Source organism: Populus nigra, chromosome 11 (assembly GCF_951802175.1).
Source record: "Populus nigra chromosome 11, ddPopNigr1.1, whole genome shotgun sequence".
Lineage (NCBI taxonomy): Eukaryota > Viridiplantae > Streptophyta > Magnoliopsida > Malpighiales > Salicaceae > Populus > Populus nigra.
The window spans coordinates 420,263-436,253 of NC_084862.1; the positions used below are offsets into that span (position 1 = coordinate 420,263).

Sequence of the window (15,991 nt, forward strand, 5' to 3'; positions counted from 1 at the left end):
CCAATTTGCACGATAAGTTCCATTGCAGAAATCATGAACAAACACTCGCTATCACATTCATAAAATTATAACAACTTCGGTAGGCAAAATTAATAATCAACCGTACGTAAGAAGCTGGCAGCAAGACCCACCCTCTTAAATGGTATTGGAGGTATAAGATAAAATAAAATACATATAAAAATGTTAGATTTATCCTTCCATAAATAAAATATTTTGAGTCTATAGCTGAAATGCAAGGAGTTTTATGACCAGAGTCAATTTGTTTGCTGAAAAATATTTTTTTAAAAAAATAAATTTCGAGAAAGTGAATTATTTTTTTATATTTAGTAGTGTAATGAAAAATAAGTTGGAAAATAATTTTCAATGTTTGGTTATGTCATGGAAAATGATCTGAAAAATAACTTATTAATATTTTATTTTTTTCAAGTTTATTAAAATAACGAGGAACAAATCTTATAAATTAAAAAGTTGAATAAGAATGAAATTGAAAAAAAAATATAATTTAATAAATTATCTTAAATAAAATAAATAATAAAAAAAATAATAGAGATCAAATCTAAAAAATAAAAAATTGAAAGATGAAGAAATTAAAATAATAATAATTAACATTTTATAAATTATTTCAAATAAAATAATTAATAATAAAAAAATGAGGATTAAATTTGATAGATAAAAAATTTCAATTAAAAAATGATAAGGAAAAAGCAAGTAACAATTATAAAAATGAATACCAAAGTTATATAAAAATTAAATTGTAAGGGATGAAATTGAAAAAACAATATTCAAAAAAAATAAATATATATAGAGCAATTAAAAGTTTGATGATCGAATTTAATATAATCAAAAAATAATATGACATTTCTAAATTTTTCACAACTTCCAAAAAGTGTTTTCCGCTCAAAATAAAAGGAAAAGACTTTCCTATAAATCAAGCCAAATTTTTTATTGATCAGAAAATGTTTTTTGTTGACTAACTTTTTTAATAGCAAACAAATACAAAAAAATTTAAAAATTAATTTTTTTAAAATTACTTTCTAGAAAATAAACACAACCTAAATTTAAAAGTTTTTCCAATACAATTTTCTGTTAATATTTATACTTGATATCCGCCGACTATCCTTCCAGAGAGAGCCCATAACGTTGCAATTTTTCCATCCCCATTGACCCGTCTACACTATTCAGCCCCTTAAGCAAGATAGCGTGTGAACGTCGGACTTTCCGACAATAATTTGGAAAGGGGAAACAAAGATTATTTGGAAATTTCAACAGTGTCAAGCACCAGAGAAACAGGAGTTAATTTACTTTTATGATGATATTATGATTTGCTTATTTTGTAAGCTATAATTATAAATTTTTTGTGTTTATTATAAAATAAAAGGTTTAAGGTTTTAATAATTATATAATGGGTAATTGATTTTGATAATATAAATCATAAATCATATAATATTTGATTTTAGACAAGTTATGTCTTAAAATAAAATACATATAAAAATGTTAGATTTATCCTTGCATAAATAAAATACTTTGAGTCTATAGTTGAAAAGCAAGTAATTTCCCTATCAGTTTTAACAGTTTTACCGACAGATTTTTTATCGGTATTTATACTCATAGTCTGTCGGCAATTATTTTGATTTTAAATAATTAATAATATTTAATTAATCCCTTCATACCTTCCTTGGATAACAAAAATATAATGCAGATCTGCAGTGCAGATGCATGAATCATCAACCTGACGTTTGTTACATGAAGTTAATTTCTAGCAAAGGCCCCACTGGTAAATGAAGTTACGAGTCATGACTTGAAGCAAGCTTTATTGCTCAACAACAAATCAAGTTCATGAGAGTGCAGACTCATCAGAAATGTACTGCTCCTGTTATTATATCTCCATTTATGATATTTATTTTTGAAATATAAATAAACTAATTTCAATTTCTATGTAAAAAGCAAGTCAACATTGTCAATGTCTACAATATTTGTCGCATCTTATGATTTCCAATGGGAGAAGAAATTATTGATGAACTGGAAATCTCAGATTTAAATATTCGATGAAATTAAGAAAGACTCCAATGCTTATCCTATAAATACCACTGCATGTAGCCTAGGATCTCCATCTACCATAGCAAACCATTAATATTCTCTGCATCTCTTGAAAACACACCATGACGTCCTTACTGCACAAACCATACTTCTCAATCCTTCCCCACGTCCTGATCTTCTTGCTCCTTCACATGTTCTACTCCTCTTCTTTCTTTGTTCTTGCTGATCACACTTCCTCTAAAACTTCGATATTTGGTACGGCTACTAGTGCTGCCGATTCCAAAGTTGCTGGAGGTCATATTAAAGAAGCTGAGGCTCTTCTCAAATGGAAAGCAAGTCTTGACAACCAAAGCCAATCTCTCCTTTCTTCTTGGGTCGGCACCAGCCCTTGCATTGATTGGATTGGAATCACTTGCGACGGTTCTGGAAGTGTCGCCAATCTGACCTTCCCGCACTTTGGTTTGAGAGGTACGCTTTATGATTTCAACTTCTCATCCTTCCCCAATCTTTCCGTTCTTGACCTTTCGAACAATTCAATTCATGGAACCTTACCATCACATATCGGTAATCTATCCAAGATTACTCAGTTGGGCTTATGTTATAATGATCTCACGGGAAGTATCCCATCTGAGATAGGCTCCCTGAAAAGTATCACTGATTTAGTTCTATGTAGAAATCTTTTTAGTGGCTCCATTCCACATGAAATTGGAAAGTTGACGTCTCTTTCCCGTCTCTCATTAGCTACAAATAATCTCACTGGTTCGATTCCTTCCTCTATAGGAAATTTGAAAAACCTATCCATTCTCTTTCTTTGGGGTAACAATCTCTCTGGTCACATTCCTTCAGAAATAGGACAACTTAAATCTCTGGTGTCATTGAGCTTGGCTAATAACAAACTTAATGGCCCATTGCCCCTAGAGCTGAACAATCTCACCCAATTGAAGCAATTGCAAGTGTCTGACAACGAATTCACGGGTCATTTGCCGCAAGAGGTATGCCATGGAGGAGCATTGGAAAATCTTACCGCTGCCAACAACTATTTCTCAGGTTCCATCCCGGAAAGCTTGAAAAACTGTACCAGTTTACACCGACTAAGACTTGATGGAAATCAATTGACAGGAAATATTTCTAAGGATTTTGGCATCTATCCACATTTGGATTATGTTGATTTGAGTTACAATAATTTTTATGGCGAGCTTTCTTTGAAATGGGGAGATTATCGTAGCATAACGAGCTTGAAAATCTCAAACAATAATGTTTCTGGGGAGATACCAGCTGAGCTCGGAAAGGCTACTGAATTACAATTGATTGATCTGTCCTCAAATCACTTAGAAGGAACCATCCCAAAAGAATTAGGGCGGTTGAAGCTGTTGTACAACCTTACTCTTAGCAACAACCATCTTTCAGGTGCCATTCCCTCAGACATCAAGATGCTTTCTTCCCTCAAAATCCTTGATTTAGCATCTAATAATCTAAGTGGATCGATTCCAAAACAACTTGGGGAGTGCTCAAATTTATTGTTGCTGAACCTCAGTAATAATAAATTTACAAATAGCATTCCACAGGAGATAGGCTTTCTGCGTTCTCTTCAAGATCTTGATCTTAGTTGCAATTTCTTAGCTCAAGAGATACCGGGGCAACTTGGGCAACTGCAAATGTTGGAAACTCTGAATGTCTCTCACAACATGCTTTCTGGATTGATTCCGCGCACTTTCAAAGATCTATTAAGCTTGACAGTTGTGGATATATCATCCAATAAGCTACAAGGCCCCATTCCCGATATCAAAGCCTTCCACAACGCTTCATTTGAGGCATTAAGGGATAATATGGGTATATGTGGCAACGCCAGTGGTCTAAAGCCATGCAATCTTCCAAAAAGCAGCATAACTGTTAAGAGAAACAAACTTGTTATTTTGATTGTACTTCCTCTTTTAGGAAGCTTACTCTTAGTGCTTGTTATGATTGGAGCTTTATTCATTCTCCGCCAAAGAGCTAGGAAGAGAAAAGCTGAGCCGGGGAATATTGAACAAGATCGAAACTTATTCACGATATTGGGCCATGATGGGAAGTTATTGTATGAGAATATCATTGCAGCTACCGAGGAATTCAATTCCAACTACTGCATTGGCGAAGGAGGATATGGAATTGTTTATAAAGCAGTAATGTCAGAAGAACAGGTGGTTGCTGTGAAGAAACTTCACCGGTCACAAACAGACAAGTTGTCAGATTTTAAAGCTTTTGAAACGGAAGTTCGTGTTTTGGCAAATATTCGACATCGAAATATTGTGAAGCTGTATGGATTTTGCTCACATGCAAAGCACTCTTTTTTGGTTTATGAGTTCATAGAAAGAGGAAGCTTGAGAAAGATTATAACCAGTGAGGAACAAGCAATTGAGCTGGATTGGATGAAAAGGCTAAATGTTGTGAAAGGGATGGCTGGAGCTTTATCATATCTTCACCATTCTTGCTCTCCTCCGATCATTCATCGAGACATTACCAGCAATAATGTCCTTCTGGATTTGGAATATGAGGCACACGTCTCTGACTTCGGCACAGCTAGAATGTTGATGCCTGACTCATCCAATTGGACCTCATTTGCAGGTACTTTTGGATATACTGCTCCAGGTGCGTAGCTTTACTTCAACATTAAGTTCCCGTAATAGTAAGAATAATAGTATGTTTTTAGCTTATACTATAAATACTTAAGTAAAATTTTTTTCAATTTTATTTCTATCAACTATGTGATTAAAACACAGCATAACCAATTTTTTTGTGGCAGAGCTAGCTTACACGATGAAAGTGACTGAAAAATGTGATGTCTATAGCTTCGGAGTGGTAACAATGGAAGTGATGATGGGAAGGCACCCAGGCGATCTCATCTCCACAATCTCATCACAAGCATCTTCCGCATCATCTTCGAAGCCACCGATCTCTCAACAGACATTGTTGAAGGATGTGCTTGACCAACGCATCTCGCTTCCTAAAAAAGGAGCAGCAGAGGGTGTTGTCCATATCATGAAGATAGCACTTGCATGCTTGCATCCCAATCCGCAATCCCGACCTACAATGGGAAGAATTTCTTCGGAGCTTGCAACTAAGTGGCCTTCTCTGCCAAAGGAATTTGACACAATAAGTTTGGAAGATCTGTTCTCACATACAGTTAGTGTGGTCGACTGACCAGAGGGTTTAACTTCTTCTCTTCAACTATAGATTTGAGCAATAAATTTTGTAATTTGATGTAGACTATGTTCATGGGTTTGGCATTTTTTTTTTTTTTGATGTAAAAAAATACCTGTTATGAAAGATAAGTGATGTAGCAAATTGTCAACATTTGCAATTGTCAACATTTTTCTCAATCACTCTCAACCACCTTCAACTACCCTCTCCACCATCAACCACCCTCTCCTTTACAACCACTATATTTATGCTTCCCTTTCTCATGTAAACTGATTCAAGACTGAAGACAAGAACGAGGGAGGAAGAGTGCAGTGTGTGTGAAAGAAGTGTGCATAGAAGTGTAGTGAGTGCAATTGGGAGAGTGAGTGCAAGTGAAGATTTGAGAGAGAAGAGTGTAAGAGTGAAACACTGGTTTTTTGTGGGTTGTATTGGGTTGAGTTGAGTGTTTGTATCATTCCTCCATTAATATACAATCTGCTGCCTCTGTAGACGTACCCGGTTTTGGAGAACCACGTAAATCTGCTTGTTTTGTGTTTTATTTGTGTTTGCTTTCGGTCCAGTATGCATAACAAATTGGTATCAGAGCATTAGGGAAGCTTAAACACAGAAAACACGTTTTTCAGCTCTCTGTTCAAAGTTGCAGAATTTTCAAAGTTCTCAGATCTTGATTTTGACCAGCTGCGGAGATTCCTCTTGTCGATACGAGTCCAGCGATATAAAGATCGTCGAAATCGGAGTTGAAACGAGCCTTGTAGAGCTTGCCAAAATTTCGCCGGAAATCTGCCGGAAAAACCAGTCAGTGCCGGAATTCTCGTCTGAGAAGACAGCCACGTCATCCGACACGTAGGCGCTAAGTCATCATCCACGTCATCAACAGAGGGTCCACATCGCCCTGTCATCAAACACGTCATCTAACAGTGACAGAATATTCTCTTGACAGAATAAGAATATTCCGTTACCAGTAAGAGAATATTCCCGTGACATAATATTTTTTATCAGAGACAGAATATTCTTTCCCTGAGTCAACTCGGTCAGATTAGTTTTTTGGCCAACTCAGTGATTTTTTGACCCGTTTTTGGCCGAGTCAAGTTGGTTCCTAGCATTTTCAACCATTCCGGACGCAACCGTGGTGTCCGTTTTGTTAAACAGCATACCGAAGTTACTGTTTTGGCACTTTTGAGCATAAAAGTGTGTGTTTTAACAAGTTCGGGATTCCATTTGTAATCCAAAGATGTCATCATGGCTGATATTCCAGAAGAAAAATCAGTGGGGAATGCTAGTATACCTCCACAATACATCCCGGTATCGAATACCAAATTTGAGGTGGAGAAGTTTGATGGGAAAGGTAATTTTGGCATGTGGAAATGTGAAGTCATGGATATGCTTGTCCAAATGAATTTAGATTTCACTCTAGAAGATAAACCAGAGGATCTGGATGATAAAAGCTGGGAAAGGATAAATCGGTTGGCTTGCAGTTCCATCCGACTTTGTTTTGTAAAGGATCAGAAGTACGCCTTTTCAGAACAAAACTCTGCAAAGGAATTATGGCAAGCACTGAAGGACAAGTTTATGAAGAAGAGTATAGAGAATCGTCTCTACTTGAAGAAAAGGATCTTCCGGTTTCAGCACAAGAAAGGTACTTCTATGAATGAGCATCTGAATGATTTTAATAAAATGATAGCTGATTTGAAGAATTTAGATATGGAAATTGATGATGAAGATAAAGCTCTGTTGTTATTAAATTCACTGCCTGACACATATGAACATCTTGTCACCACTTTACTGTATGGTAAAGAAAAGATTAAATTCATTGATGTGTCCAATGCTTTGGTGAACAATGAGTACCGGAAGAAAGACCAGATTGTTCACAAGGAGTCAACATCAGAAGCATTGATAGTTAGAGGCAGAACAAACCCCAAAAGATTTCGAGGGCGAGGGAGATCTCGCTCAAAATCCAGAGGAGAATTATCAAACAGACGATATCTTGCAAAAGATGAGTATGCCTTTTGTCACAAAAAAGGGCACTGGAAGAAAGATTGTCCAATTAAGGGCAACAAGGAAAAAGACAAACCAACTGTGAACGTTGCACGAGATGAGGATGAACAAGACTCTGCATTTATGGTCTCATCACCAGAAAACCATTTTGGTGAATGGATTCTTGATTCTGCATGTTCCTATCACATGTGCCCTAACAAGCACTTATTCTCGAGACTCGAGGAGTTTGATGGAGGAGTTGTGTTGATGGGTAATGATGATGTTAGTGAGATCAAAGGGATTGGGACTATCCATCTGAAGATGCATAATGGGGTAGTCAAGACACTAACAGATGTACGGTATGTACCTGATTTGAAAAAAAATCTCTTCTCACTTGGAGTCCTAGAATCTAGTGGTTATAAAATTATCATGCATGGTGGAGTCCTGAGAGCAATCCGTGGTGCATTAGTTGTCTTAAGAGGCACGAGGAAAGGAAACTTATATTTCCTGGATAGATCTACAGTTACTGGTACAGCAGCTGTCTCCAAAAGCATAGAAGATGATGAAGCAGATAATTCCAGACTTTGGCACATGCGCTTAGGGCATGCTGGTGAAAAGGCTTTGCAAGGATTAGTCAAGCAAGGTCTATTAAAAGGCGCCAAGACTGGGAAGCATGGGTTCTGCGAGCATTGTGTTCTTGGAAAACAGACAAGGGTCAAGTTTGGCACTGCGGTACACAACACAAAAGGGATCCTAGATTATGTTCACACAGACGTATGGGGACCTTCAAAGAATGAATCTCTTGGAGGTAATCGTTGGTTTGTTACTTTTATTGATGATTTCTCAAGACGAGTATGGGTGTACATGATGAAACACAAGGATGAGGTCCTTGATATCTTTCTGAAATGGAAGAAAATGGTGGAGACTCAAACTGGAAGGAGGGTTAAGACTCTTCGGTCAGATAATGGTGGTGAGTACACTTCAGATCCTTTCTTTGAAGTTTGTCAGAATGAAGGGATCAAGCGACATTTTACTGTTCGCAAAACACCACAACAGAATGGAGTAGCAGAACGCATGAATCGCTCATTGGTGGAGAAAGTCTGATGTATGCTATCACATTTGGGACTAAGCAAAGTGTTCTGGGGCGAGGCATTAAGCTATGCTCATCATATTGTTAACCGGTTACCTTCAGCAGCACTAAATGGAAGAACCCCCTTGGAGGTATGGTCAGGCTCTCCTGCAAATGATTATGACTTTATGCGTATATTTGGTTGCTCAGCATATTATCATGTTACTGAGTCCAAGCTAGATCCTAGAGCCAAGAAAGCTATATTTTTGGGCTTTAGTGGAGGAGTGAAAGGTTACAGACTCTGGTGTTCTGAATCAAAGAAAGTGATTTTGAGTAGAGATGTCACTTTTGATGAGTCTGGCATGTTACAACAAGAGAAATCACAGGAGAAGGAAAAACAGTCTGGTGATGCACAACAGGTGGAGTTGGAGACTTCAGTCATCCCTATAAAGACTGTTCAAACAATCCCTACTGAAGGAGATTCAGATGAAAGTTCAGATGAAAAAGATGCAACAACTCCAGCAACCACACAACAAGAATCCATTACAACGAGTAAACCGAAAAGAGTTATTAAGAAACCTGCTCGGTATTGTAACATGGTGGCTTATGCACTTCCGGTGATTGATGATGGAATCCCCTACACCTACAAAGAAGCAGTACAGAGTGTAGAAAGTGCAAAATGGAAAAAGGCAATGGATGAAGAGATGAAATCTCTCCACAAGAATCAGACTTGGGATTTGGTACAACTCCCTAAAGGAAAGAAGACAATTGGTTGCAAGTGGGTATATGCCAAGAAGGAAGGTAATCCTAGAAAAGACAACATCCGATTCAAAGCAAGATTGGTAGCAAAAGGCTATGCTCAGAAGGAGGGGATAGATTATAATGAGGTATTCTCTCCAGTTGTTAAGCATTCATCAATTCGTATTCTGTTAGCCTTGGTTGCACAGTTTGATTTGGAGTTAGCCCAACTTGATGTGAAAACTGCCTTCCTACATGGAGATTTGGAAGAGGAAATTTACATGTCTCAGCCAGATGGTTTCAAAGTCACTAGGAAAGAGAATTGGGCTTGTAAACTGAAGAAGTCATTGTATGGATTGAAACAATCTCCTCGCCAGTGGTATAAGCGATTTGATAAGTTCATGGCAGAGCATGGATACACACGGAGTCAGTTTGATCACTGTGTATATTTTCGCAAACTTCTTGATGGTTCTTTCATCTATTTGCTCTTATATGTGGATGATATGTTGATCGCATCGAAGAGCAAGGTGGAGATTGATAGACTGAAAGCTCAATTGAGAACTGAGTTTGAAATGAAGGACCTTGGAGAAGCTAAAAAGATTCTTGGCATGGAGATTCAAAGAGACAGAAGAAAAGGCACAGTCAGTTTGACACAGACCCAATACTTGAAGAAAATTCTACAGAGATTTGGGGTAGATGGTAAGACCAAGCCTGTAAGCACACCTTTAGCTCCTCATTTTAAGCTAAGTGCTTCAATGTCTCCACGCACAGAGGAAGAGCGCAAACATATGGCTCAAATTCCGTATGCAAATGCAGTCGGTGCATTAATGTATGCAATGGTTTGTACGAGACCAGATATTTCACATGCTGTCAGTATGGTGAGCAGATATATGCATGATCCGGGAAAGGGTCACTGGCAAGCAGTTAAGTGGATTCTACGGTACATTCATGGCACAACTGATATTGGTTTGAAGTTTGAGAGGGATGATAGACTCGGACAAAATTTAGTTGGTTATGTGGATTCGGACTATGCTGGTGACTTAGACAAGCGCCGTTCCACAACAGGCTATGTGTTTACACTTGCTAAAGGGCCTGTAAGTTGGAGGTCAACGTTACAATCAACAGTAGCTTTGTCAACAACTGAGGCAGAGTACATGGCAGTAACGGAAGCTTTCAAGGAAGCTATTTGGTTACATGGGTTGATTGAAGATTTGGGAATTGTTCAAGAGCACATGGATGTCCATTGTGATAGTCAAAGTGCTATTTGTCTTGCAAAGAATCAGGGTCATCATTCCCGCACCAAGCACATCGATGTTCGATTTCATTTTGTTCGAGAAATTGTGGATGAAGGGGATATTCTGCTACAGAAAATTGGTACCGCAGATAATCCAGCTGACATGCTCACAAAATGTGTCTTAGGGATCAAGTTCCAACATTGTTTGGACTTGGTCAACATCTCTCGGTGTTGAGCACCTTCAGGGTGCAGCGCCATATGGCGCGTTAGAGGCAGCATTGATTGATCACGAGGATTGCATGGAAAAATCTTGCCAAGGTGGAGATTTGTAGCAAATTGTCAACATTTGCAATTGTCAACATTTTTCTCAACCACCTTCAACTACCCTCTCCACCATCAACCACCCTCTCCTTTACAACCACTATATTTATGCTTCCATTTCTCATGTAAACTGATTCAAGACTGAAGACAAGAACGAGAGAGGAAGAGTGCAGTGTGTGTGAAAGAAGTGTGCATAGAAGTGTAGTGAGTGCAACTGGGAGAGTGAGTGCAAGTGAAGATTTGAGAGAGAAGAGTGTAAGAGTGAAACACTGGTTTTTTGTGGGTTGTATTGGGTTGAGTTGAGTGTTTGTATCATTCCTCCATTAATATACAATCTGCTGCCTCCGTGGACGTACCCGGTTTTGAGGAACCACGTAAATCTGCTTGTTTTGTGTTTTATTTGTGTTTGCTTTCGGTCCAGTATGCACAACAAGTGAAACAACAATTAATTAAGAAATGATCATGCTATATTTTCAAATTTGACAGAACTTTGCTCCTAGTCTCGGTTTTGAATGTAGAAAGAGCAAGATTAAAACCCATAGTCCTTTCTACAATTCATTATGATCTCCCCATCAGTTCCAGTAAGTGGCTTCATATTTCCCATCTTGATCATGTGCTTTGTTATACATGATGATAATAATTTTTTTCTTTATTTTCTTGTTTACCAAATAACAATGTTACACTTGCCATTTCATGCCAATGGGATTACTTTGTTCCCAAAAACATATATCTATTTTTCATAAACAAGCATAAACAAAAGATTAATTCAATACAGAAAGCATATAGAAGTGAACATTTTCCATTACCTGTTCCCAAAAACAAATGCGTATAAATTTTAAGAAGGATTCACCACTCTGCAATTCATTCTGATCTCTCCATTGCCAATGAGAGACATCATATTTCCCATTTTATTCACCAAATCCACAAAATATTTCGTATCGAAACTTGTTGTAGTTGAATCAAATGGTTTCCTAACACCGTCTCCTCCACTTCGTGGGCAACATGAGTTCAAGGAGGTAGCAAAATTGGGGTCTATATCAGTTTAGTTGTAAATTCGATAGCAGAAAGTGACACACCGAGCAAGTCCAATTGAGTGACTTGTTGAGAGGACAACTAGATCATGAAGGTCTAGTCCATGAGATTGGTAGCTACAGAGAAGCTGTGATAAGTTAAAAAATGGAGGGGGAAGATTGCTGTTCGCGTCATTTTTGCTTGTTTTTCTTGTATCATTTCTTCCTACATAAGCTGTGGGTGTATAATGTACATTGTTCTTGAAAACAATGTACATATCAGTGGAAAATCCATGATTTCAATACATTTATGGGCAAAAACTTTGTGAGGGCACATGATTGAGCACTTGTCAATAAACATTGTGTCATTTGATCTCACAGTCTTAACAAGGATATTGAATAGAGGCTAAGGAACAATGGTGGCTGAGGAAGCAGAGGGTCATTCTGTTTGTCTAGCCAGGACCAAAAGGGTGAAAGAGAGATGTTTAGAAAAAAATATTTTAATTAAGCAATTAATTCATATCAAATAGAATCACTATTGAATATTGCTTCTTTTTTTTCCTTTTTTCTGTATGTTCTGATTTTTTTCTCTCTTATTTGATCTTATTCTTATTTATTGCCTTAGCTATTAGCTTTATAATATTTTCAATATACGTTTGATGATTATTAAATAAAAAAAAGACTATTGAATATTGTTTTTGTTGTGCATTCCTATATATATTAAGCTTGTATTAAGCAGTCTAACTATCAAATAAATCAAACCCAAAATCTAACACATGCATCTTCTCTCTTTTTTTTCAAATGGGATTTTAATTTGTTGCCTCTAGCATCATATAAGAGAGTTCATAAATTCCAACTAACATATATGCATCACTTGACCAATCACCACTTCCAACTGTATTTAGTACAGTTTGTTTCAAGACTCCAAGTTGATATGCCATATTCAGATGCCATCAAGGAGCTTAATTAATTCGTTCGATCGATTAATGGTGTCTCCCTGCTACAAATTGTTGCCCTCCTAACCCTGCTTTGCCTAACAACAATGGTGGATGGTGCAATCCTCCTCTCCAACACTTTGATATGGCTGTGCCTGCTTTCTTGCAAATTGCTCAATACCGTGCTGGAATTGTTCCTGTAGCATTTAGGAGGTAAATCTTGCTCACAGACTTTACAATTTTCCTTCTGTTTTTCATTTTATTTCAATTAAAGTTAGGATATGTTCTAGGATAATCTTTCTGCCATTAACTAATGCATCTGCCACTATAATATTTAAGCTTGGTTAATTAGTGGGCATTTAAGTGCTTCTTATTATACATACTGAGAGGCAAAGGGGGGCTTTTGGTGAAGGTTTGGAAGAGAAGTGACGAAAGTACAGCTGAGGTAGCTAGATTAAATATGCACCCGCTTGGCTGGCCTTTCACATATATATATTTATCTCATTCAAGAGTAATTTACACTTTCCGTTGTAGTCTTAATTGCTACATAAATACAGTTTTACATTGCCAAAAAGTACTGAATTTTCTAATAAATTTTTTTCTCAAATTGAAATATTTATATTCATTTTCCACTCGAAAATAACTCGTATTGATGGATCAAGACATTGTCTTCTCCATTCAAATCAAATTAGCTTTATTATCAAATCAAACCTGGTCTAGTTTAATTAAAATTTGTTAAAGGATAATAAGAGTTTTTTTTTAATTATTTAAATTTTTAAGTTAAGATAATTTTTTGGTAAAATATAACAAAATTAAGATTAATTTTTACATAAAAAGAAAACGAAAATAAAAAATAAATTGCTTAGAATAGGATTCAAGTCGTAACGTACTTTTATTATATATATATATATAATTCACCTACTAAATCAATGAATTGAATTATGATTCGACAATCCAAGATCTTGATAGAGTTTTACAAGTATGTAATTAGAAAGGAAAAAAACACTAAAAAGTCTAGATATTTTGTAAAAGTATTTTTGAATTAGAATGTATCAAGAGTGTTTTTCAATTAAAAATACATCAAAATAATATTTTTAAAAATTATTTTTAATTTTTAATAATTTTTTTATTATATATATGACCTATTAAATTAATGAATTGAACTATGATTCGACGATCTAAAATCTTGGTCTGGGCATTTTGTAAAAGTATTTTTCAATTAAAAATATATCAAAAAAAATTAAATTTTTTTTATTTTTAATATCAATATTGTCATAACCCAATTTTTTACCCTTTTATTATTATTATTATTTTATTTACTAAAAAATAAAAAAATAAAAAAATAATGATGAAAAACAAGTAAAAATGAAATAAATGAAGAATGAATTAAAATTTGGGTTAAGGGCAACGTGATTGGAAGTTTAAAGGTTTAATTAAACTTTTGACTAGTTTAGTTAATCAAATCAAGAGCTTAATTGAAGAATTGACAAATTTTGAGACCTAATTGGACTTAAAATTGATTTAATTAATGAAATCAAGGACTTAATTAAAGAAATGCCAAAGTTTGAAGAGTCAATTAAGGGCTGAATTGATACATTCTGAAACCAAGGACTGTTTCATAAAAGGAGCTGAAATGCAGGGGTCCAATTAAATTTTACCTAGGGGTTTGCTTACAAAAAGTTCAAAACTTCAAGGACCACATCAAAAATAGCAAATTGAATTGAAAACGGAGCCGTTTCTTAGACAAATTGTTCACTGCCCATTTCAGCTTCCGTTTCGACAGTTAAAGACAATGTTAATGTTTCAGCGTGGAGGCATTTAACAGGGGGAACCGAGGGGACAGAGACGAAGAGGGAAAAAGAGAAGGAGGACAGACAGGGAAAAAAAAAAAACAAACACAGGAGAAGAACCCCTATCTCCTCTGTTCAGACCTCCAGCACCATCGACCATCGTCTTCGTCTGCGTCTTCGTCTTCCAATAATAGCACAAGAAACAGCTTAGGAAAGGAAGACCAGGGAAGACACAGAAAAACAGAAATAGAGGGGAAGCAGCAGCAGTCGGGCAAGCCTCCGTCACCATCGACATCGTCTTCGCCTTCACCCCACAGCTGCACCAGCCCCAACAGCTCTTCCATATGGTGAACATCTAGCAGTCCACCATTGAAGCAGCTGTCTCATCTCAGCCACAAGGGGAAGATAGAGGGCAAACAGACACAAACAAACGAAAACGAAAAACAGGAGGGACACGAAGGAGAAAACCAGAACAAACATAGGGGATTAAGAAAACAGGCGAGGAGAACCAGTGAAGATAAGAAGAAACAGGGGAGAGTGTCCGGCCAACAAGTAACCCTCTTTCCCCCATCGTGCTCTTGAGGCCAGCATCCACCGGCTCCTCAGTCGTGAGAAGTTTCTTCTCCGCCGTGAACAGTAAGCTGAATCGCCAATCGTAAGCATCGTCTCCCTCAGCCTCGACAGGTAAGTTCTTCAGCTTTCCCTGTTTTGTTAAATTAATTACCCTATTATTGTAGACTCACGCATGCATGCAGCATTGGCCAGCCGGGTCACTAGTGACCCGACCTTTTTTAAGTTTTGAGACTGGGCTGGCTGGGTCCAGCCTAGCCCATGTAGACTAAACTGGGCCCAACTTCAAAAAAATTAAATAAAAAAATAAAAAATATACATACATGCATATATTTAAATTTATTTTTATTGGTTTATTTAAAGAATTAGAATCAGCAACACCATTCATTTTTGTTTTGAGTTATGTAATACTTACCAATTCTAGAGTTGGAAGTATCCGTAGTCGAATATTCATTGACGCCAGAGTCAGTAATATTATAAGCAAATCATCATAGCATAAATTAATAAACATTTAGCAATTTAAGACAAAACCAGCAATGCAGTCTGTCTCAGGTAAAACATTTAAAGGATGATAATATCTTCCTTTTTACGTAACCAGTCCCGTACCATAGAATCTATGTTGATCAATTAGGGTTCCTAGTGACCATAATACTAGGTGGCGACTCCTTAAACAAGATATTTTTCCTAAAAGAACAAGATACCAGAAATCTGTTCTTTCCTTGTATTAAAATTTTAAGGCCGCCACGATATCGGGTGCGACAAACATATTAAAATTATCAAAAAGCATCTAAAAAAATTAATTCAAACGAAAAGTATTTTAAAAAACGGGTTGAACCATGTAATAATTGTGTTGGTATTGAAGTACATAATGCTTTTTAAAAATGATTTTTTAAAAAAATATATTAAAATAAATTCTCTTACATCAACATATTAAAACCTTAAAAATATACTAAAAACAAAATATCAAATTGATATTTTTCAATTCAAAGACACTTAAATACAATTTCAAACTAAAAAACAAACCGTTAAAGCCTGAGAGAGCAACAGGGGAGGGATACGTGTTTGTCCTAGAGCATGCAGCGAAGTCGTAGTTTCTCTAAATCATATCCCAGCGAAGTCGTTGCAATTTTGCATCT

At 36.4% G+C, this 15,991-nt stretch overlaps 1 protein-coding gene across 2 annotated transcripts; it reads left to right on the forward strand.

Annotated features, from left to right (window-relative positions):
* Positions 1-2,059: 2,059 nt before the first annotated feature.
* On the forward strand, positions 2,060-5,381 carry LOC133668287 (MDIS1-interacting receptor like kinase 2-like). Of its 2 annotated transcripts, none has more exons than XM_062088063.1 (2): positions 2,060-4,638; positions 4,817-5,381. In XM_062088063.1, the coding sequence occupies exons 1-2, from the start codon at positions 2,160-2,162 to the stop codon at positions 5,212-5,214; spliced, it is 2,877 nt and encodes a 958-aa protein (XP_061944047.1). In that variant the 5' UTR covers positions 2,060-2,159; the 3' UTR covers positions 5,215-5,381. The 2 variants fall into 2 exon arrangements, with proteins under 2 accessions (XP_061944047.1, XP_061944046.1); XM_062088062.1 differs by having other exon boundaries at positions 2,064-4,662.
* The last annotated feature ends 10,610 nt before the right edge of the window (positions 5,382-15,991 follow it).

Excerpts from the sequence above, each read along its gene's own strand:
- LOC133668287 (XM_062088062.1), top strand. The coding sequence starts at position 2,160 with ATGACGTCCTTACTGCACAAACCATACTTCTCAATCCTTCCCCACGTC. Across the intron at positions 4,663-4,816 it reads TTTTGGATATACTGCTCCAG|AGCTAGCTTACACGATGAAA; the intron begins GTGCGTAGCTTT and ends TTTTTGTGGCAG.